Source organism: Psammomys obesus, unplaced genomic scaffold (assembly GCF_907164565.1).
Source record: "Psammomys obesus unplaced genomic scaffold, mPsaObe1.curated_primary_1811, whole genome shotgun sequence".
Classification (NCBI taxonomy): Eukaryota; Metazoa; Chordata; class Mammalia; order Rodentia; family Muridae; genus Psammomys; species Psammomys obesus.
Genome location: NW_026585504.1, coordinates 54,374,902 through 54,397,562, shown reverse-complemented (window position 1 = coordinate 54,397,562; position 22,661 = coordinate 54,374,902). Strand labels below are relative to the sequence as shown.

Below are 22,661 nucleotides of genomic sequence, written 5' to 3'. Positions count from 1 at the left end.
TATGTGTCTGGCCTAACATTCTTGTGGTCAGGTAAAATCCCTATTAGAATGTAGAATAGACCTCTTGCATCCACCAACCAAAAGTTTTAAGAATGTCATCAGAAAGCATTCAAAACCTATAGCAGGTTGTTCTCAATTTCCTTTACCTGACTGTGGTTTAACATGAGCTGAGACTCCTACTAGCAGGAGTCATGGAGACTGAAGAGAACACCCTCTAACTAGATAGTACTCCTAGTGCAAGAAGGAGAAAACCAATCCACTCACAAAAACATCAACTCAAAATTTACCCTGCCTACCAGATGCACAGTGATAAAGAGAGAGAAGAGATTGAGGGAATGTCCAACCAATGCCTGGCCCAACCTGAGACCCACACTGGGAGACAACCAACCCCTGACACTTTTAATGATATTATGCTATGGTCACAGACAGGAGCTTAGCATAGCTGTCCTCTGAGAGGCTCCAACCAGCAATGAATTGAAACAATTGCAGAGACTCACAGCCAAACATTAGTCAAATAGTAAGAAGTCTTGCGGAAAAGTGGTGGGAAGAACAGGAGGACCTGGAGGTGACAGAAGCTCCACAACAAGACCAACAAACCTACTAATCAGGGCCCAGAGGGCCTTGCAGAGACTGAAACACCGATCAAGAACTATGCATAGACTGGACTTAGGCCCCCTACACAGATGGAGCAAATGGTGAGCTCAGGCTTCATGTGGGTTTCCTAGTAAGGGGAGTTGGATCTGTCTCTTGCATGTATTCTGCTGCCTGCTTTTTGCTTACCAATCCCTGGCAAAGCTGCCTCACTCAGCCACAAAGAAAGAGGACATGCTCAGTCCTGATGTGACTCGATGAGTTGGGGTGGATGGGTGGGTGGTGAGGGTTGCTGAGATAGCTCAGTATGTAAAATACTTGCCAATAAGCCTGCCAGTATGATTTGACCCTAGGATCCAAGAGGTGGATGGAAAGCATGGACTTTTACAAGAAGTCCTATGATCTCCATAGGTAAGTGATACAAGCATACACCTACAGACATACATGGGCAATAAATAATAAACAATGTAATAAAATATTTTAATACATCGAGTTGCATCTAAACGTGTGTGTGCACATGCAAGTATATATGTGAGTCAAAGATCAACCTAGGGTGTTTGTTCTTGAACCTCTGCCCATTGTAGTTTTTGAGACAATGCCTCTCCTCAGGACTTGCTATTCACTAACGTGTCCAGGCAGGCAGGCATGGGAGCACTGGAAATCCGTCTGTATTTGTTTTCCCAGCACTAAGTTTATAAATGCTTGTCAGCACAATAGGCTTTCTTTGAACATCAGTATGTTGGTTATCAACTTCACACAAACTGAGCCATGTAGAAGGAGGAAACCTAAACTGAAAAGACACCTCCATCAGACTGGCTTACGTGAAGTCCTTAGAGGGATTTTCTTGATTGACTGAGAAGGGCACAGACTACTGTGGCCAGTGCCACCTGTGGTTAAGTGGTTCCGGGCTACAGAAGACGGCAAGCTGATCAAGCCATGGAAAAGAAGCCAGTAAGCAGTACTCTTCTACAGTTGCTGCGTACGTTCCTCAGTATAGTTCGTTCAGTGCTGGGCAGTTACGTGGGAAAATGAATGAGATGGAATAAGCCCTCTCCTCCTCAGGGAGCTTTGGTCATGGTATTTATCAGAGCAATAGGATGAAATAAAACAATGTTCAAAGGACGGGACTCAGATGCTCATTTTTACACGGACAATGTTTTTCCAACTGAGCCATCTCTCCTCTGGGTCACTTGAAACTTCAGTAGACACAGCCCAACCTAGACATCCAGAAATCAGATAAGGTAGATGAGTTTATATGATGAGAAATGAAGTCAGATATACCATTTTCTTATGAAATCTATTATTATTAAGCATTGATCTGAATTCAAATGCCTGCAACTTCTACTTTGTGATCGTAGACTCTAACCTCTAAACTGTGAGCATCAAATAAAATCTCTCTTGTACGTTGCCCTGGTCATGGTGTCTTTTGACTGAAATGAAATTAATTAATGCAGACAGGGCTCCCCTTCATCCTGAAGCTTGACAATTCAGTAAGATTGGTTGGCAAAGGCCACAGAGGAGGACATTGCAGCCAGTCCTGATGAGACCTGATTAACTCTGGTCAGACAGAAGGGTGGAGGACCTCCCCTATCAGTGGATTTGGAGAGGGGCTTGAAAGGAGATGAGGGAGGGACGGTGAGATTGGGAGGGAATGAGGAAGGGGGCTACAGCTGGGCTACAAAGTGAATAAACTGTAATTAATATAAAAAATAAAAAAAAAGATTGATTGGCAAGTGAGTCCCAGGGATCTACCTATCACTGCTACCACAACACTGAGATTATAAATAGGTACCACAGCATCAACACTCTTGAAGTCAAATCCTCATGCCTGATTGACAAGTACCTTCCTGACTGAGCCACTTTCTCAGCTCAATCCTGTTTTTAAGAAAACTCAAAGCTGCATAGCCGCAGTATGCTAGCAGCCCATCAGCCTAACCTGGCCGTTTGCCACATTGCCCTAGACACAGACAATAAACAGACCCATGCTCTTTAAATGCAGGCTGAAGCCCTTGAAAAGAATAAAAAAAATGAAAGGCCAAACAGAATGACAGATGTTGCCAGTGGGTTTTTAATACTACAAATTAACCACTTCAGCTTTCTCACAAGTCATTGCACTGTTTTCCATGTATGATTGGATCTTGCATTAGATGATGGATCTGGATCAGAGCATGGGAAATGCCTGTGGCTCCTACTGCTAAGTGAATAAATAAGTATCTTTTACTGACACAGACCCCAGGGGACGTTTCAATCAAATTGGTCTAACACAAATTTTACCTTTGTTCTCTCTATGTATTACTCCTCTAGGTTCTTTCGCCAGTTGGTCAAATTGTATATATTTTATTCCTCCAGAAAAGATCCGCATGAAAATCTTTACTTGAGTGTTCTCCATATGCCAAGAGGACAGGGCCTCCTGCTGGGGAACAATGCTCAAAGGCAAGGTGAGAAGACCACCCATGTGTCACTACTGGTTTCTGCCATGACCTTCCCAATAAATGTAAGTCCCTTGATTTAAAAATATGATGCCACCATCAAAAGCAACACTGTTCTCTCTTTCCATCTCTTATTCTGTTGATATGTGTGAGCTGTTTATAGAAAGGACAGAGCTGGGAATGGTGTAGTGTGAGTTTGAAGGCAATTTAATCTTGTTAGGATAATTGAATACATTTTGTTGAATAAACCCCTTGCTTTATTTTTATCTCTTTAAATATTTAGATTACTGCAGGTGGCTCTCCATTTGTATTCTTGCCCCAGGCCCTGTAAATGTCTGAGAGAGCCTGGCTAATTCTCTATTATTTTATTGATGGCTATATTAATTCAGCCAGTCTCCAAATGTCTGATTAGCCACCTCCAGTAGAAGTGGAAGGCTAATTAAGCCGTGCAATCAACATTCTAGCAGAAACTTGGATAAAACAAGAAAATATGTTATCAGTTGCTTCGGTGAATGCTGATAAAAGCAAAAAATCCAAGCTTGGAGGCTCAGTTCTGCAACTTAAGCTCCTTTTTAGGAAGAGCAAAAAGATCACAAGCAGCCCTCCCACAAAGAGCCTATCAAACCAGCCTGAGTACCTTAGAAAATAAAAATAAAATTAAGATATATAAATAAAACATTTGGGGCAGAATGGTTAACATGCATGAGGCCCTCATTTCAAATCCCAACACTGAAAGAAAAAAAAAGAAAAAGGGTGGCAGGAAGGATGGGTTTTTGTGGTTTAGTACCAAAACAAAAAGACTCATTTAACGTTATTTGCTTATTTTTAATACGTATTAAGATGTGTCTTTTGTATACCTGTATGCATGTGTGTTCACATTCATATGGCAGCCAGAACTCCACGCTGGAAGTTTTTCTCTTACTCTCTTCCTAGATTATCTATCTATTTTTAATAGATTTATTCATTATTTATCTAGTTAGTTAGTGTGGGGAGATATATGCTTGCCAAGGAGCACATGCGGAAATTGAAAAAACAAAACAAAACTTAGATTATATGCATATATACCAGCACCATGAGTTATTTTTTTTCTCTTTAAAAAATATTTATTCATTTTACATTATATTGATAGCCCCCTCCCACTTCTCCTCCTGGTTCTACCTTCCCTTCCTGTTTTCCCTATCTCCACTACTCCTCCAAAAAGGGAAACCACCCCCCCAACCATCCCAGCATATTAAGTTGCAATAAGATTGAGTGTATCCCCTTGCCCTGCAGCTTGGCAAAATAACTCCACCAGGGGAAAGTGATAAAAAAGCAGGCAGAGAGTTAATTTTTTATTACATTTCACAGTTATAAAATTTGAAGAAATATAGAATAAACAAGAGCAAAAATCACAATTTTAAATTGGAAATGAAAAGGAAACAGAATGACTTAAGATAATCTAAAGTCTTTCCCAGAAAGTGTTCAGACCCAACTCCACCACCCATGCTTCTTTCTCCAAGTTTATTTCACTGTCTCCAAGATAGTAGCCATGTCCCCTGGTGAATCTCTGGATGTTATGTGCCTGTGACTATGTGGTTACAAGGGAAAGAGGACTGAAGATGTTTCTACCTGTGTCTTGGAGCTTCCTACATGGTACATCATGATTATAGCACTTGCAGGGCTGATTTAAAGGTTAAACAAGGTGATTTGAATATTAAACATCCTCATAGGTGCACATGTTTCTCCTATTCAGAAAAGTTTTGAATCTACTTCATTTGCTTCTACATTGCTGATGCAACATGACAGCTAGCCTCATGTGTCTGCTGCAGTACCTTGTCCACAATGATGGATGGCATCGCTCTGGAACTATAAGCCAAAACATCCCTTTTCTCTCTTAAGTTGCTTTGTTTAGAGTATATCTGAACAACATTAGAACAGAAACCAAAACAAGATTGCAAACATTTTGTATCTTGAGGATTTTTTTCTTTCTTTCCTTCCTTCTTTCTTTCTTTCTTTCTTTCTTTCTTTCTTTCTTTCTTTCTTTCTTTCTTCCTTCCTTCCTTCCTTCCTTCCTTCCTTCCTTCCTTGACATTTCTTTTGCCTCTTCTCATTTTCCTTTCTCTTGCTTTATTTTCATGAGATTTTCTATATTCTCTATGTAGTCCTTTTAAGCTAGTCTTGCAAAGGAGTTTTTAAGGAAGAAAAATACCAGTAGTAATTATACCTTATATTGTCTTGGAAACCATTTCCCTGGGGATCTGTAATTATTTTAATCACAAATAAACAGTCCTATAGTGTCCAGCCTACCCTTTAATCATGTATCTGTAATGAGGGAAGTGCTCAGTAGGCATTACCAAACAATAGCAAGGGCAGCAGCAAAGGTAACTTTTGACCATGTGGAACCCATTGCCAACTTCTTATGGGGGGTGGGGAAGAGTGCTTGCCTCACCCACATGAGATCCTGGATTCCATCTTGAGCAATGCAAGAATGAGATATCATGGTGCATACCTTTAATCCCAGTTCTTGGAAGATTAAAAACAGGGTATTGGAAAATCAAGGCCATCTTCAATCATATAGAGAGTTTAAGGCCAGCAGCTTAGGCTTCCTGACCTGCTCTCAAAAACATGAGGAAAAAAAATCTTGGAACTAGGATTAGGGTTAGATAGATACGATGTTAATTCATATAAAGAAATGGATCTTAGTTAAGAAATAGCCCTAGTAGTATCAGAGAGTTACAGTTTATAGAAACAAATGACATAGAAGCAGAAAAATCTCAACCCTTATGATGAACTTAAATCCCTTCGCAAATATTTGAGGATGAGCTAGTTTTCAAATTCTACCTTAAAAAGGCCTTCAGTGTCCTTGTAGTATTCTATGTGCTTGATTTGCTTTTTAATTTCTTTGCTTGTTTTTAAACAGAATATCACATATATAAATGTGTGTGTTTGTGTCTATGTATAAAGAAAGTAAATGCATTTCAAAAAGAAGGTGCTGAAAAATGGTGGTGCATATATTTAATACCAGCACTTGGAAGGCATAGGCAGGTGGATCACTGATATGCAGTCAATTTCAAGTTGAGTGAGGTTTTCTGTTTATTTGTTTGTTTGTCTTTTGTTTTGCACAAAGAATTCAAAACAGACACTATGGCTTCCCATGTACCTTCTCCTGTCTGTTAAGATGATCATTAAGGTTTGTTTATTATGTATATAGTGTTCTGCCTGAATGACAGAAGAGGGCGTCAGATCTCTTTACAGATAGTTGTGAGCTACCATGTGCAGAAAGGCAAAGAGGCTAGGCATCAGAAGAAGGAGAAAAGAGGCAACAAGTCAGGAGCATGACACAGAGAACTTCTGAAAATCTCTGCCCTACAGACTATCAATGTAGATACTGAGACTTATGGGCAACCTTTGGACAGAGTGCAGGGAATCTTAGGAAAGAAGTGGGAAATAATAAGATCTCGAGAGAACAGGAACTCCATAAGGAGAACAACAGAACCAAAAAAAATCTGAGCACAGGAGTCTTTCCTGAGGGTGATACTCCATCCAAGGACTATGCCTGGAGATAACCTAAGACCCCTGCACAGATGTAGCCCATGGCAGTTCAGTATCCAAGTGGGTTCCATTGTAATAGAAACAGGGACTGTCTCTGACATGAACTGATTGGCCTGCTCTTTAATTACCTCCCCCTGAGGGGGGGAAGCATCATTACCAGGCCACAGAAGAGGATAATGCAGCCACTCCTGATGAGACCTAATTGACTAGGATCAGAAGGAAGGAAAAGAAGTCCTCCCCCATCAGTGGACTTGGGGAGGGGCATGCAGACAGAGGGTGGAGGAAGGGAGGGATTGGGATGGGAGGAAGGAGGGAACCACAGGGGGTTACAAGGTGAGTAAAGTGTAATTAATAAAGAAAAATTAAAAAAAAAAAGACTGGATAACTTTAAAACTGAAAAAAAAAAGATGATCATTAAACAGAGAGAGGAACCCCAAGTATGCTACACTTCTACTTTATAGAAACAGGTCAATTCTAAAGAGGGGGGGGAGGTTGTAAAAATCCAGTCCCTATTAGACTCTAAATGAGAAAGTGTCCCCTGAATGCCTCAAGGTTATAGATCTGAGGGAGAGAGAACATCCACCTCACTGGCCTCTGTCATCTCATATTCCAGATGACACAGGAACACTCTAGCATAATTCAGGTGAGCCCTACTATGAGCTTCATCCTGTGTGGACACATGCAAAGTCATTGTGACATTCTATTGAGCTGACCATTATTTGTTAATTTAAAACCCTTTTAGACTGTGGACAGCTTTCTATCAGAATCCCCCCAAAAGATATAGGCTAAAGTGATAGAGGCTATTGCTAGTTTTTGTGTTTGTCCACCAGAACATGATGGTAAGATTTATTGCTGACAGTATTCACACTTTGGTCTTTGGATGATAAAAGTCAAGCTTGATCTGGACAAAAAGTTTGTTCCTTACCAGATAGCCTTCATAGTACTGAAGGCATCAATGGGTTACTCAGCCATGAATCTTGTGAGCCACCACAATAACTCATCAGGTAAGATGCTCCCCCTAGTGAAATAGTGGCATATTTATAATGAGAGTAACCAATTGCTTTCCTTATCTTTTCACTTTATTTGTTTTAATTCTTAACATATACCAATTACATACATTGCTTTATAATATGAACAAATTTTAAGAAATTAAATCAGAGTGTGGAAACCCACGTCTTATTTTGAATGATATTATCATTTCTTAAATATTGTATTTGTTATAACACCAACAATAAAGTGTGCATAGTTTTTGTCTTCTTATAAATCACAATATGAGATTTGGGATGACCCTTGTGCATGCAGGAAACTCAGCTTAGATTCCCTGGAAGAAGAGTATGCCTTGTTACTGGATGAACCATATCATAAGCCCTCCACACACTTTTTTTTTTTTTATGATCAGAGATTTTAGTTTAATCTAGTTTGGGGATATTTTGTGTGGTTCCTTTTTCTTCTTTTCTTTTGCCATCTTATTCTAGATATTTTATCTTTATACAGTTTTCCTAGTATGTATGAATGTCTGGATGTAAACCACTTGTTTTTAAAATGTTCCTAAGCTATGGGTTATTTACTAGATATTGATATAAGTCAGGATCACTGAGCCCTCTTGAATAGAAATGGCTTCCTGACCAATAATGAAAATATAGGACAAAGTTCCTAAAAATATCATTGTAAACTGCTTCTTGCTCAAGGCTGGAGGGAAGGAGAAAGGCTGTCATCTTACTCCAGCATTTGGAGCAGTATATGGTTTCAGTAATGTGAGTGGGAAGGACATTTCTAGAAGCGGTCTGTCCTCTCTCTGCTTCTCCCTGTTTGGCACTATCCTGTAAGGGGTGATCTCTGTTGAATCTGAGAAACACAAATTTGCAACGGTCTTATGTTCACAAAGGCTATTCCAGATAATTCACAAAATGTCATAAATCTCTTGATGAACATCCATAATGTTGTTCCTTTTATCTTGTTTTTGCTTTGATAAGATACCAGGATGAAGACAAATATAGAAAAAAAGCGTTTATTGGGGTTCATGGTGTCAAGGTTAGAATCTGTGACCAACATGGAGGGGTGCACAGAGCAGGTAGGAAGTGATCAGATTGCTGCAGTAGCTGAGAGCTTATATTTTGATCCATAAGTACTAGGCAGAGAGAGTGAGCTAATTGGAAATGGTTTGGCCTTTTTGAAATCTTAACGCCCTACCATTAGTGACACAACATTTTCAAATCCTTCCCAAAATGTTCCATTAACAGGGGACCAACTCTGCAAACATGAGTCTATGGCAATCCTTCTCATTCAAACCACCACATGGTGTAAAAGAAGGATCAGTAGCTATCACATCCTCTGACCAGTTGTCCTATATGTTGGTAAAGTTTGTAGATAAAGATATTGTTGAATAATACAATTAGCCCTGATATAAAACATAGTAGAGGTGAACTGAAAAATATCCTGGCATGCTATGACAGTGAGTTCCATTTAATGACCCCAGCATCCTTCCATCTGTAGATGTCCACATTTCTTGTGTCCACCAAACTCAGGGCAGAAGCCTCAGTATGGTTTCTACTTAACAGAATGCTCTGTGATGGAACCCATCCTCCTTACAGATAGCAATGTTCAGCTGTGCTCCTTCTAACAGCTGCAGTGGTTTTGACTTCCGAGAAACTGAAATTTCTAGTTCTTATCTTTTAAGTCTATGCCAGCTTGTGGTTGGGAAACAGCTGAATACAACATTGTTCTCCACCCAGAAGGTTCTTTTTCCCTCCACCTCCTTTGACATAAATCTTCAAGGTTAGAGACTTCTGACACATAACTCTTGTCATCCAGTACAGCTGGTGTCTGCCACGATCCTCAATTTTTATCATGATGTCTAGAGCAACCTGTTTTCACATCCTGGCAAAACTTTAAGGCTCCTGAGACAGCAGTTGCATGAGAGAGCTAATTCAAGGTGTTTCACTCTTAAGGAGTGTTTCCCAGAAGGGAAGGCATAGCTGAAGGAAACTGCAGCTCCAACTTCATAAACTGAGTGACACCACTGAATTTCGTTTCCCTAAAACTGATATTCATTTCAATGTCACACAGCTGTGAGCTCTTAGCATATTTGCACTAATAATATCACACGCAGGCAAACATGCTTGCAAGTAAATGGTGAAGGAGGTAATAGTATAGATTTTACGATGGTTACCTTGGACATTAAAGTATGAGTAAAAAATGGTAAGATTGAATAATGGCTTTATGGTTTTCCTTTTTCAATGTTATCTTCAAGTTCATTACAAACATCTCTGCTTTGAGATAAGTTTAATTTACTATGGTCTCTTTGTTTCTTCAATCAATTAAACAACTTTATGCGGGAAAATGATGGATTCTCAAAGATTTTCCTTTTTCAGCAATTCAGAAATACCCACCAAGCATCTTGCTTTTTGAGTCAAAATGTATCAATGTCTTTTGAAGTCACTAAATGACATATGTTAGCTACAATATATTGAACAGAAGTTAGGATCAAAGTAAAATACCTTTCTTAAGCTCATAATGATTTTTGTAAAAAGAAAAATATCTGTTCCTAATTTTTCCATTATTTTTTTCTACTTCACTTTTATTCCCTAGCCCAGCAGGGTCTTAAACTGTTCTAAGATTTCCTAGTTAGTATCGAGCAATCCCTTCAAGTTCAGTTTATTTTCCTGGTAAATGACCACAATAAAGCTACTGAAGGAAAGAAGAATTTATTTCTACTTACAATTCAAGGCTGTAATTCATCATAGCAAGGAATTCCAAATAATAGGAGCTTGAGAGAGGCTGATAGTCGCATAGTACCCACAGCCAAGAAACAGAGCAATGAGTGCTTGTACTCAGCTCACTTTCTCCTTTTAATACAGTCCAAGATCTGATCCCAGAGAATGGTGTCAATCATGGGGATGGACTCCCAGCTTATAAACTGAACAATCCCTCCATCCGAGAAGGTTTTATGTCAATTTGACATAAGCTAGTGTCATTTGGGCAGAGGGATCCTTAAAAAAATAATTCCTACAAGACTGGCTTATGGAGAAGCCTGTGGGGCATTTCTTGATTGATGAATGATATGGGAAATCCCATATCACAGTGGTGGTGTCATTCATAGGTCCAGAAATATATACGAAAACTGGATGAGTAAGGCATGAGGAGCAAGCCAGGAAGCAGCACTCTTCCTTGGTCTCTGTATAAAGCCTATTACCTGGTTTGTGCCTTGAGTTCCTGTCCTGACAGGCCTGGATGATGGACAAATACTTAAAACTGAAATCTGAAACAAACTCTTTGCTCTACAAGCTGATTTTGGTCATGGTGTTTTATCAGAGTAATAGAAACACTGACTAACAACATGCTAACCTAACCTAGATAATTCCTTACCTGGAGTCTTGCTCCCAGATAATTATAGATACTGTCAACTTGATTAACAAAAGTTGACAATTACCCACACATATGTTTCAATCACCTTCAAGCCTAAGGTACATGTTACCGAGAGAGAGAGGGAGAGAGAGAGAGTGCTTCTGGAAGTAGAAGGTATCAGAATTGTTTGTAGGATTTCTGAGCATAGACAGCAGATCCCTCACCTAGAATTTCTATTTGATATATTGTAAATAGGGTTTTATTTAATATAATTTTAGTAGTTGTAATTTGCTTTGCCCCTGACACAAGTATTTAGAATTGCTAGCTACCCTGTAAATCCTGTAAATAGTTGGTTAGTGTTTTTTATTCACCATAATTTAAATACTTTATAAAGGCTTATATATTCTCCCTCAGCGAGTTCTGATGCATCATTTTTACTTAAATATAGTTATGTACTGTGAGGCTTGGATATGTGCATGTGAGTGCAGGTGACCTGAGACGCCAGAGGAAGTTGCCGGATCCTCTGGAGCTGGAGACACAGGCAGTTGTGGGTCGCCCATATGTATGCTGGGAACTGAACCCAAGTCCTCTGCAAGAGCGATATGTGTTCACTTAGCCTCTTCTGCAGTCCCTGGCTTAGTCTTATATTTTCACTCCCACTGTCCCATGCCACAGGTGGAGTGCTGGTAAATATTTAGAACCTTGCTTTCCTGAGTGAGAGAAAGACACACACACACACACACACACACACACACACACACACACAAACCCCACACACTCTTTTTTATGCTTATCTAATTTTATTTTTATTTCATTCTTTTATTTAATTGTTTTTATTTTATTAATAACAGTTTATTCATTTTGTATCTCCTCCTGTACTTCCCTCCCTCCTGCCCTCCCAACCCCAGCCTTCCTCTTCCCCACCATATCCCTCTCCCTGTTCACTGATAAGGGAGGTCCTCTTCTCCTTCCCTCTGATCCTAGTCTAGCAGGTCTCATCAGGAGTGGCTGCACCGAGGTAGCCTATGGCAGTTCAGTATCCAAGTGGGTTCCATATTAATGGGGACAGACATTGTCTCTGACAGGAACTGATTGGCCTGCTCTTTGATCATCATCCCCTGAGGGGGAGCAGCCTTACCAGGCCACAGAGGAAGACAGTGCACACACTCTTACATACACTCACAAACACTCACACACATACATATAAACTCACACACTCATATATATATACACATACATACATATACTCACAGACACATACACACATATATACATACTCACATACACTCAAACACACATCCGAACAACATACACACACATACAGATACCACACACACAGACATATACTCAAACAGACACACATATGTAAACACATAAACACACTCATACTTACACACATACACGATACACACGTATACACACATATACAACACACACACACAATAAAATAATTAATCTTCAACAATTAAGTCATAGAAAAAGAGGCTTTCAGTCAGACATAGTTTTGCTGACTCCTGGTCCAGGACATCTGTAAAACAATGAATCAAGCCTCAGTTTGCAGTTTGTCAGCATCTTGGTGTAGAAGACATTCTCCAGAAAGAGAAGTTACAAAACTACAGTTGTGTAATTAGAATGAGAGGTAATTACAGAGCAAAAACAACTAGAAGTTAATAAATTTATGTCGTCAAAAATATTTAATTTAATATCCAAACCTTTTAATCCTCTTTATGCAGTTGGCGATTTAATAATAGACATGTCCACCAGGCAGCCTTCAAAATTTCTAAAAATCTAACCTTTGGGTTCCTGTGTTTAATTCACTTCTGCATAGCACTGCTTTGTTTTAAACCCTGCCCACTGTGGTGCTTGACCTCCCTGCTTTGGGATGTGGCACACACATCTTTCCTTCTGACCGGGCTAACTGGATTCTTCTGTCAAGACCTAGTGCGGCCTCCTGCTTCTAAACGTGTGCCTCTTTCCGTGAACAAAGCGCTCCCTCTCCTCTCAGCCCCACCACAAGGTCCCATTCTTCTCTCCACTGTCTGCTGGTTACCCTGCTCTCTGACACTTTGACTATTAAACCAGAAGACCTAAAGCCTTCTTTGTAGCATAGTTTAATGCATTCCACTGATCTTTTCCTCCAGGGCTCTGGGATCAGTCTCTAGTAGCAAAGACATGGGAAAAACAGGTCTAAACTATTAGTTAAAACTTCAAATGGGCATAGAGGTAAAAGGCCAGAGACCCACTGAGAACACAGGTTTGAAGACTTTGGGAGATTTTAAAAGCTAGACTTCTGCTCTGTGGCTCTGTGGAAATAAACTCAAGCCGTTAGTCTTGGCAGCAAATCACTTTAGTGGCTGAGCCATCTTGCTAGTTCTCACTTGAGATTTTCTTGATATTTTCAATATCTTTTATTATTCCAACTAGTTCAAGTTGTTTGTTAAAGAATTAATGGTTACATAAAGGCAAAAAACAATAACACTGTGAGGTGACAAGTACATATATACCCAAGTGTACACACACACACACCACACACATATACACACAGGCATATATATATATATATACACTTAAAGAAGCACATACATTTTGATGGTTAGCTTTAAAGTTTCACATGTTGTAAAAGTTTACATTCCCACCAGCAGTGGAGGAGGGTTCCCCTTTCTCCACATCCTCTCCAGCATGTGTTGTCTCTTGAGTTTTTGATCTTAGCCACTCTGAAGGGTGTAAGGTGAAATCTTAGGGTCGTTTTGATTTGCATTTCCCTGATGGTTAATGAGGTTGAGCATTTCCTTAAGTGTTTCTGTTCAATTCGATATTCCTCTACAGAGAATTCTCTGTTTAGCTCTATACCCCATTTTTTTATACTTTTTTTATTAATTACACATTATTCATTTTGTATCCCCCCGTAAGCCCCTCCCTCCTCCCCTGCCGATGCCACTCTCCCTCCCCTTTCTGCATGCATGCCACTCCCCAAGTCCACTGATAGGGGAGGTTCTCCTCTTCTTTCTGATCTTAGTCTATCAGTTCTCATCAAAAGTGGCTGCATTGTCCTCTACTGTGGCCTGGTAAGGCTGCTCCCCCCTCAGGGGGAAGTGATCAACGAGCAGGCCAATCAGATTATGTCAGAGGCAGTCCCTCTTCCCATTACTATGGAACCCACTTGGACACTGAACTGCCATGGGCTACACCTGTGCAGGGGTTCCAGGTCATCTCCACGAATAGTCCTTGGTTGGAGTATGAGTCTCTGGGAAGTTCCCTGTGTTCAAATTATCTTGTTCTGTTGCTCTCCTTGTGGGGTTCCCGTTCCCTCCAGCTCTTACTATTTCCCACTTCTTACATAAAATTCCATTCACTCTGCCCATCAGTTGGCCATCAGGCTCAGCATCTGCTTTGACAGTCTATACTGCAGAAGCTTTCAGAGGCCCTCTGTGGCAGTTTTCAAGGTTGTTTCCTGTTTTCTTCTGGCTTTCAGAGGCCCTCTGTAGCGGGTTCCGAGGTTGTTTCCTATTTTCGTTTTCTTCTGATGTCCATCCTCTTTGCCTTTCAGGATGGGGATTGAACATTTTAGTTAGGGTCCTCTCTTTTGCTTAGTTTGTTTAGATGTACAGCTTTTAGTGGGTTTATTCTATATTGTATGTTTATATGAGTGAGTATATACCGTGAGTGTCTTTTTGCTTCTGGGTCAACTCACTCAGGATGATCCTTTCCAGGTCCCACCATTTACCTGCAAATTTCATGATTTCCTTATTTTTCATTGCTGAGTAATACTCCATTGTATAGATGTATCACAGTTTCTGCATCCATTCTTCAGTTGAGGGGCATCTGGGTTGTTTCCAGCTTCTGGCTATTACAAATAAAGCTGCTACAAACATGGTTGAACAAATGTCCTTTTTGTGTACTTGCGCCTCTTTTGGGTATATGCCTAGGAGTGGTATGGCTGGATCTTCAGGAAGCACTATTCCTAGTTGTCTGAGAAAGCGCCAGATTGATTTCCAGAGTGGTTGTACCAGTTTACATTCCCACCAGCAGTGGAGAAGGGTTCCCCTTTCTCCACAACCTCTCCAGCATGTATTGTCCCTTGAGATTTTCATCTTGGCCATTCTGATGGGTGTAAGGTGAAATCTCAGGGTTGTTTTGATTTGCATTTCCCTAATGGCTAATGAGGTTGAGCATTTCTGTAAGTGCTTCTCTGCCATTCGGTATTCCTCTGCAGAGAATTCTCTCTTTAGCTCTGTTCCCCATTTTTTAAGTGGATTACTTGGTTTGTTGCTTTTCAGCTTGTTTAGTTCTTTATATATATTGGATATGAGTCCTCTGTCAGATAGAGGGTTGCTGATGATTCTTTCCCAATCTGTAGGCAGTCGCTTTGTTTTGATGACGGTGTCCTTTGCTTTACAGAAGCTTTTCAATTTCATGAGGTCCCATTTATTGATTGTTGCTCTTAGAGCCTGTGCTGTTGGTGTTCTGTTCAGGAAGTTTTCTCCTGTACCAATGAGTTCTAGGGTATTCCCCACTTTTTTTTCTAGCCGATTTAATGTGTCTGGTTTTATGTTGAGGTCTTTGATCCACTTGGACTTCAGTTTTGTGCAGGGTGATAAGTATGGATCTATTTGCATTTTTCTACATGTAGACATCCAGTTGGACCAGCACCATTTGTTAAAGATGCTATCTTTTTTCCATTGTATGGTTTTAGCATCTTTGTCAAAAATCAGGTGTCCATAAGTGTGTGGGTTTATTTCTGGGTCTTCTGTTCGATTCCATTGATCCACCATTCTGTACTCCATTTTTAATTGGATTACTTGATTTTTTGCTGTTTAACTTTTTTAGTTCTTTATATATACTGGATATTAGCCCTCTGTCAGATATAGGATTGGTGAAGATCTTTTCCCAATCTGTAGGCTGTCGTTTTGTTCTGAGGACAGTGTCCTTTGATTTACAGAAGCTTTTAAGTTTCATGAGGTCGCATTTATTGATTGTTGCTCTTAGAGCCTGTGCTGTTGGTGTTCTGTTCAGGAAGTTTTCTCCTGTGCCAGTGGGTTCAAGGGAATCTTAGGAAAGAAGTGGGAAATAATAAGATCTGGAGAGGATAGGAACTCCACAAGGAGAAAAACAGAACCAAAAAATCTGAGTACAAGGGTCTTTCCTGAGACTGCTATTCCAACCAAGGACTATGCATGGAGATAACCTAAGAACCCTGCACAGATGTAGCCCATGGCAGTTCAGTATCCAAGTGGGTTCCATTGTAATAGGAACAGGGACTGTCTCTGACATGAACTGATTGGCCTGCTCTTTAATTACCTCCTCCTGAGGGGGAAGCAGCATTACCAGGCCACAGAAGAGGACAAGGCAGCCACTCCTGATGAGACCTAATTGACTAGGATCAGAAGGAAGGAAAAGAAGACCTCCCCTATCAGTGGACTTGGGGAGGGGCATACATGCAGAGGGTGGAGGAATGGAGGGATTGGGAGGAGAGGAGGGAGGGAACCATGGGGGGATACAAAGTGAATAAAGTGTATTTAATAAAGAAAAAATAATTTTCACATGTTACAACTTCAAATCACCTAGGAAGAGAATCAAAGGAGTCTTTATTAGACTGGCCCTGGCATGTCTTTAGGACACCATCTTGATTGTTAATTGAGGTAGGGACACCACTATGAATATGACTACACCATTGAGTGGGTTGAGCCATGAGCTGCAGAAATGTGAAGAAAACTACTTGAGAATAAGTGAGGAAGAAAAATGAATTTATTCTCCTTACTCTCAACAGTGGATGCAACTTAAATTCTTGCTTTGGCTTCTCTGAAATGATGGATTTTAATTAGGAATCTAAGCCAAATAAACCACTTGTTGCTAGACTTAATAGAAATTAAACTAGGACACACACACACATTTACACACTGAGAATAAAAGAAGTATATTGATTTTTAACTTGTGCAGTTGATACTTCATCAGAGACCCAGAGTTTGGCCCATGAATTTCCAGATCCCTGTTCAGATCATCCTCGGAGATGCCTGCTTTGTAACCTAACCCAGAAGCAGGGCTTAAAACCTCTATGTACAGACCTCCCTCCCACTCCTGAGACCATGCATGGAGGGTTGGCTTACCTCATAGTCGATGTCCAGGGCATCGGTCTCACCCTTGATCCGGAAGTGCTGTGTGTTTGTGTCCACAGTGAAGTTTGCCTGCTTGCCCACACGCTCCAGGAGAACTGAGTGCCAGTGCTGGTCATCCAGAAGGCTACCCAGCATGGCCGAGGGTGTAATTCTACTGAGCCTGGCTTTGCTTTCATCTGCAGAAGGAGGAAGGCAGAATGGGATCTTAGCCTGGGCAGCTTTGAATCCTGCTGATCAACTGAGTAACAGGTACCTGAAGTTTCCTCAAAGATAAGGTTCAACATTAGAAAAAAACATAATTAAATATACACACATTATTTGACGATTAAGAATGAGAAAAGCAGACCTTGAACCAGCTAGGAAGGAAGCCAGTTGTCACACAAAGTGTATCTATTACCCAGGAGCAGAGAAAGACACAATCATTCCTGCTGCACCTGTTGAGTGCCTGCTGTATGAACTGAGTCCTTCCACCAAAAACTTTATGGCTACTACTACACACGGAATTTGTCTCAGCTTTAAAGAGATGCTTTAATTATTGATTCATAATTTTTTAAAATCTTTATGAATTTTGTGTGTTTGTGTGTGTGTATGGAGTTCGTTCCCTTCTTCCATCATGCATATGCTGGAATCTAACTCTAGCTCTTAGGCCTGGCAGCAAGTATCCTTACCCACTGAAACATTATTTGAGCCTTTGACACATTAATTTTAGTTTAAGAAAATAGTTTTCTGCCCAATGTCTCTGCCCAACTCAGAATACGATGGCTAAGTGTATCTCTTCTCTTCCTTGCACTGTGTCATCCTTAGCCCCACCTGCACTCTCCTGTGCACAGGTAACATTGTGTGACATTCAGAGGTCAGGAGCAGCTAATCTCCCTGTGGCCTGCTCACTGCTACCTTCAGTATGTCCTGATGGTGCTGTTTGTCTCACTAACAAAGCCTGACTTCCTGTAGGAGCTGGAGTGGGGAGACCTCGCTTAGCATACTTGGAAAGCAGGCAGAGTGATTTAATGTCTGCTTATGCTTTGTTGATTTATTATTTATTTATTTCACAAGCCTTGAATTCTTGCCATGCTCAAATTATGCTAATGCTTTAATAAATATCCCTTTCTCTTCTTTCTGTCCTTCCTTTGAAGGACATTACAATCTAGCTGTACTGGTCATGGTCATATATAAAAGAAGATATGGAGGGCAGATGGACTCCTCTCTTCTGAGGGCTCTGGTGGTGTTGTCACCATGTAATAGTAGTTAGAACAGATGACTGCATAAAGAAAGACAAAAGGCTAAGCACTTTGGAGGACATAATGTTTGCAGTGCTTGGAGGAGCTGGTACCCAGGCTGAGGGGTGACCAGGCCAGTGGAAGGGCCCATCAGCAAAGGGCGAGCAGCACCCTCTTGGCCTCTGAGTGTGTGATTGCTGCCTTTGATTAATAAAAGAGGAATTTTAGGTTAGCAGCAATGTCTTTAAAGGTTATGGCAACTTAAACTCCTGCTATAATTTAGTGTCTGATAGGCCGAAACTATATTTCTGAGTAATTTTTACACACATTTGTTGTTTAAGTATGTGTGTGCGTGTGTGTGTGAGTGTGTGTGTGTGTGTGTGTGTGTGTGTGTGTGTGTGTGTGCCATTATGCACCTTTGGAAGTCAGAGAGAGCCCTAAATGTCAGTCCTCACCCTCCATCTTTTTTCACACAAGGCATCTTGTTTGCAGCTGAGTATCCCTTACTAACCAGCCTATGTGTCTCTGGCAATTCTCTCATCTTTGTCTCTCAAACTGTAGTAGAAATCTGGGGTGTAGATAGTCTGGCTTTATGCCAGTGTCAGGGACCCAAACTCAGTTTCTCATCCTTATGTGGCATATACATGACCCATTTAATCAGCACCCCAAATCAGTTTCTGTGGATTTCTCTTTTGTATGGGTAGAGCTGAAAAAAATCTCTTCCTTTTGGTGAACCATATTCTCTGACTTTTACCCATTTATTCTTCAACAAATTGGATTTAGTCCATTTTCGGTAATATAAATTTTCAGGTTTTCTTTCACTTTTTTGTATGTTACTTTTCCTGTTTCCTTTACTTTAAAACTAAAAATATTTTTCATTTGAAAGTTTATTATTTGAGGGCTGGCAGAATGACCCAGCAGTCGAAGTGATGTTGTGCAAGCTGAGGATCCAGATCTCTAGGAACCCTAATAAATGGCTGGTGAGGGTGGTGGCTCACTAAAATTCCATCCCTGGACAGTGGAGACTGAGGATTCCAGTGCAAACTGCCTCACAATACTACACACCTCAGTGGGTTCTGGGCTTGACTGAGAGACTCTTCTTTGATGAATACAAAGTAAAAGCAATCAAAGATGATTTCCAAACCCAACTGTGGGTCTGCATTTGGAGGAGCACATAGGTGCACAAGTTCCCACATGTATGTGTACCTACATACATGCAAAGGAAAGCCTCTGCACTCACACGTGTCTACCATGCTTATGAAAAAATAGAAAAAGGAAAAAAAAAAGAATCTCCACAATTTCTCTGCTCTGCAACTGCCCATCGTGCTTTGAGATCAGAGGAAATCTCCCAGCATGGTTCACCGTTAATACATTCAGCATTCAGAAATCCGGTTCTTGCATTATATTGGAAGGTCTGTGCCGTCTGAACCCCGTTAGTGCACTGTCTTGGATGAACATTTTATGAAAACATGAACACTGAGGTGCAGACACAGCAAGCTACAGTTCAAAGTCTGAGTCAGGACATTACATAGGGATCTTTAAGTCCTGGCCCTTTAACCTAGTCATCTGCTTTAAGAAAATATATTCTAAAGCAATAAATTAATAAGTGGCTCAAAAAAGCTAATGATTTAAAAATTGGAGATAATGTTCAGTAGTTTGGAGATAGATTAAACATACATGTAAAATCAACAAAAGGATATAAGATAAATGATTAAGTGGCATTTGTGAAGTTATCATAGCATTTTAAAATATTTATCTGTGAATAAGTTACTCTTAGATGAAACATAAAGTGACAGCTAATACATAAAATATTCAACAACTTAAAATTCTTAATTGAGGATATATCCAAGTAGAATAGAAATATGCAAATGCACACAACACACTGCTAATAAACCAATAAAAACTATGAACTCATAAATCAACAAAATCTGCCATATTATTACACAATTTTTTTCTTTTATATCTTAGACTTAGGATAACTACTTTGATGGCCAGGAAAAACCAATATTAAATCAGGCCACAGTAGAGGACAATGCAGCCACTTTTGATGAGAACTGATAGACTAAGGTCAGAAAGGAGAGGAGAACCTCCCCTATCAGTGGACTTGGGGAGTGGCATGCATGCAGAAAGGGGAGGGAGGGTGGAATCGGCAGGGGAGGAGGGAGGGGCTTATGGGGGGATACAAAATGAATAAAGTGTAATTAATAAAAAATTAAAGAAAAAGAAACTGCAATCTGAAAAAAAATTATGTGTATCCTATGTGAATTAGTGAATGCCTCCTGAATTACAAGGAATTTCACATATTTCTTTGTTGGCTTCAAGATGGAGTTCAGTGTCTTGAATATGATAGATGTGATATTCATATGATCTAACACTGAGATATATCCATACTCATAGGTTCAATTTTTATTACATGTATTTGTTTATTTATGGGATGGTGTAAGTGAGAGCATGTAGGGGTGAGCATGTGTAGATCAGAGAAAAAGCTGTGGGAAACGGTTCTTTCCTTCCACCTCCTGGGTTCTAGGTTCAAATTCAGGTTGTAAGCCTTGGCAACAAGCACCTTTACCCACTGAACCATCTCACCTACCCACGAGTTTAATTCTTAATTGACTCCAAAAGAGGAAGATACAAATAAATTCCACCTACTTCTTCCTCAGTTATTTTTCACTAAAATTCACATCTTACATTAAAGCTAGTGAAATATGGTTTGATAAAATAAATTCAGAAAACAACTCTGCTATTTTAAAATTAGTGGCTTAGAACTATATTGATGAAGAAAGAACAATGACCATCTAATGAAAACTCCCCTGGAAGTGTAGAATATTGTTTCGGTAACCATAGAAAATATAATTCTCAGCACACTACCATTTTTAATCTCAGAACATCTGTTTACCATTTTATCTCAGTTGCATTTGATGGTCAAGTACCCTGTTTTAACAAATTTTCAATTTATTAAGACACGATAAAAATCTTCATGAACAGCTGACATGAATACAAATGACAGTGATAAAGATGCAGGTTTTAGAGACAGAAATACAAAGAAAATTTATTTATAATTAAGTGGAACTTTTTTTCCATTAAGGCTGAAGATAACATGCTCACTTCCTCAGCCTTATTTCAACGAATATAAGAAAACTGGCAATGAGGCAAGCCCAGAGAGTGGCCCACCCAGAGAGAGAAGAAACATCCTACTGCAGAGAGGCAGGAAGGTACTCTTTACTGAACAAGTTTTTGTTGTTGTTTGTTTGTTTGTTTTGTTTTCAAGACAGGGTTTTTCTTTGTAGACTTGCCCATCCTGGACTCGCTTTCTAAGCCAGGCTGACCTCAAACTCACAAAATAGTCATCTGCCTGCCTCCTTCAGGTCCCAGGCTCATCCTTTCAGGAACAGGCCATATTAACAAAGGCCAGTTTTTTTTTCCACTTACACATAATACCTTCCACTAAGAAGAATAAAATAATTGGTGTTCCCCCGACACTTAGTTGTAGTTTTCTAAATTGTTGAGTCAGCTCAATCATGAAAGATCATTATAGTAAGAACATGTCTAAAATAAATTTAAGTTACTTAAGAGTTTGAATCCTGAAAACAATCATCATAAGTATGTAGAGCAAAAGATATGAAAAGCTGTGCATGGTGGCACACTCCTTTAATCCCGGCACTGAGGGAGGTGAAGGCAGGCTGTGAGTTTGAGGACAGCCTGGCTTAGAAAGCAAGTCCAAGATGGCCAAGACTACAAAGAAACAAGATGGCCAAGACTACAAAGAAACAAGATGGCCAAGACTACAGAGAAAACCCTGTCTTGAAGATCAAACAAAAAAAATATATTTAAAAATATATGTTGTAGCTTCTGATATATAGAAATAGACATTCTGTCTTTATCACAGAAAAGAAAAAGTGCTGTTTTATTCCCATGAAGATGAAATACTTAAAAAAGGGCTGTTCTACTCCTATGAAGAAAGAGGACATAAATCACTTAGATTTACTTCTGTGACTGCATGTGATGAAGATGCTCCCGTGCATGTTATCGGGATAATGTTATCGGTGAGTAAGAACCCTTAGCGACTTGCATGTCAATTCCTAACTCTCTTATCCTAAAATAGTAGCAGTTGTAGTTGTGAGTGTGTGCATGGCTGTGAGTGCCTACAACCTTAGCACCCAAAGGCAGAAAGAGGTGGCGCTTAAGAGCTTGTTGACCACCCAGCCTAGCTCCAAATACAAGCTTTTGCATCAGTAAGAGACTGTCAGAGAGAGAGCCAGATACCTAGTGCCTTGCTCTGTTCTCTGTATGTTTGTGTGTGAGTGTGTGTATGTATGTATGCACACCTGTATATTTATGTCAGTACAACACACACACATACACCACACCATGCCACACCACACCGAGCAGATATCCAATGAATGACAAGGAAGCCCAAGCCTGAGGATTTGAGTCCA

General features: G+C 40.1%; 1 protein-coding gene across 2 annotated transcripts in view; it reads right to left on the bottom strand.

The window, feature by feature from the left end:
* LOC129672165 (contactin-associated protein like 5-1-like) overlaps positions 1–22,661 on the bottom strand; it is a 796,696-nt gene that overhangs the window by 393,355 nt on the left and 380,680 nt on the right. For both annotated transcript variants that reach the window (XM_055601463.1, XM_055601471.1), the window contains exon 6: positions 17,000–17,184. In XM_055601463.1, the coding sequence (XP_055457438.1) occupies positions 17,000–17,184 (185 nt within the window). The remainder of the gene's footprint in view (positions 1–16,999; positions 17,185–22,661) is intronic.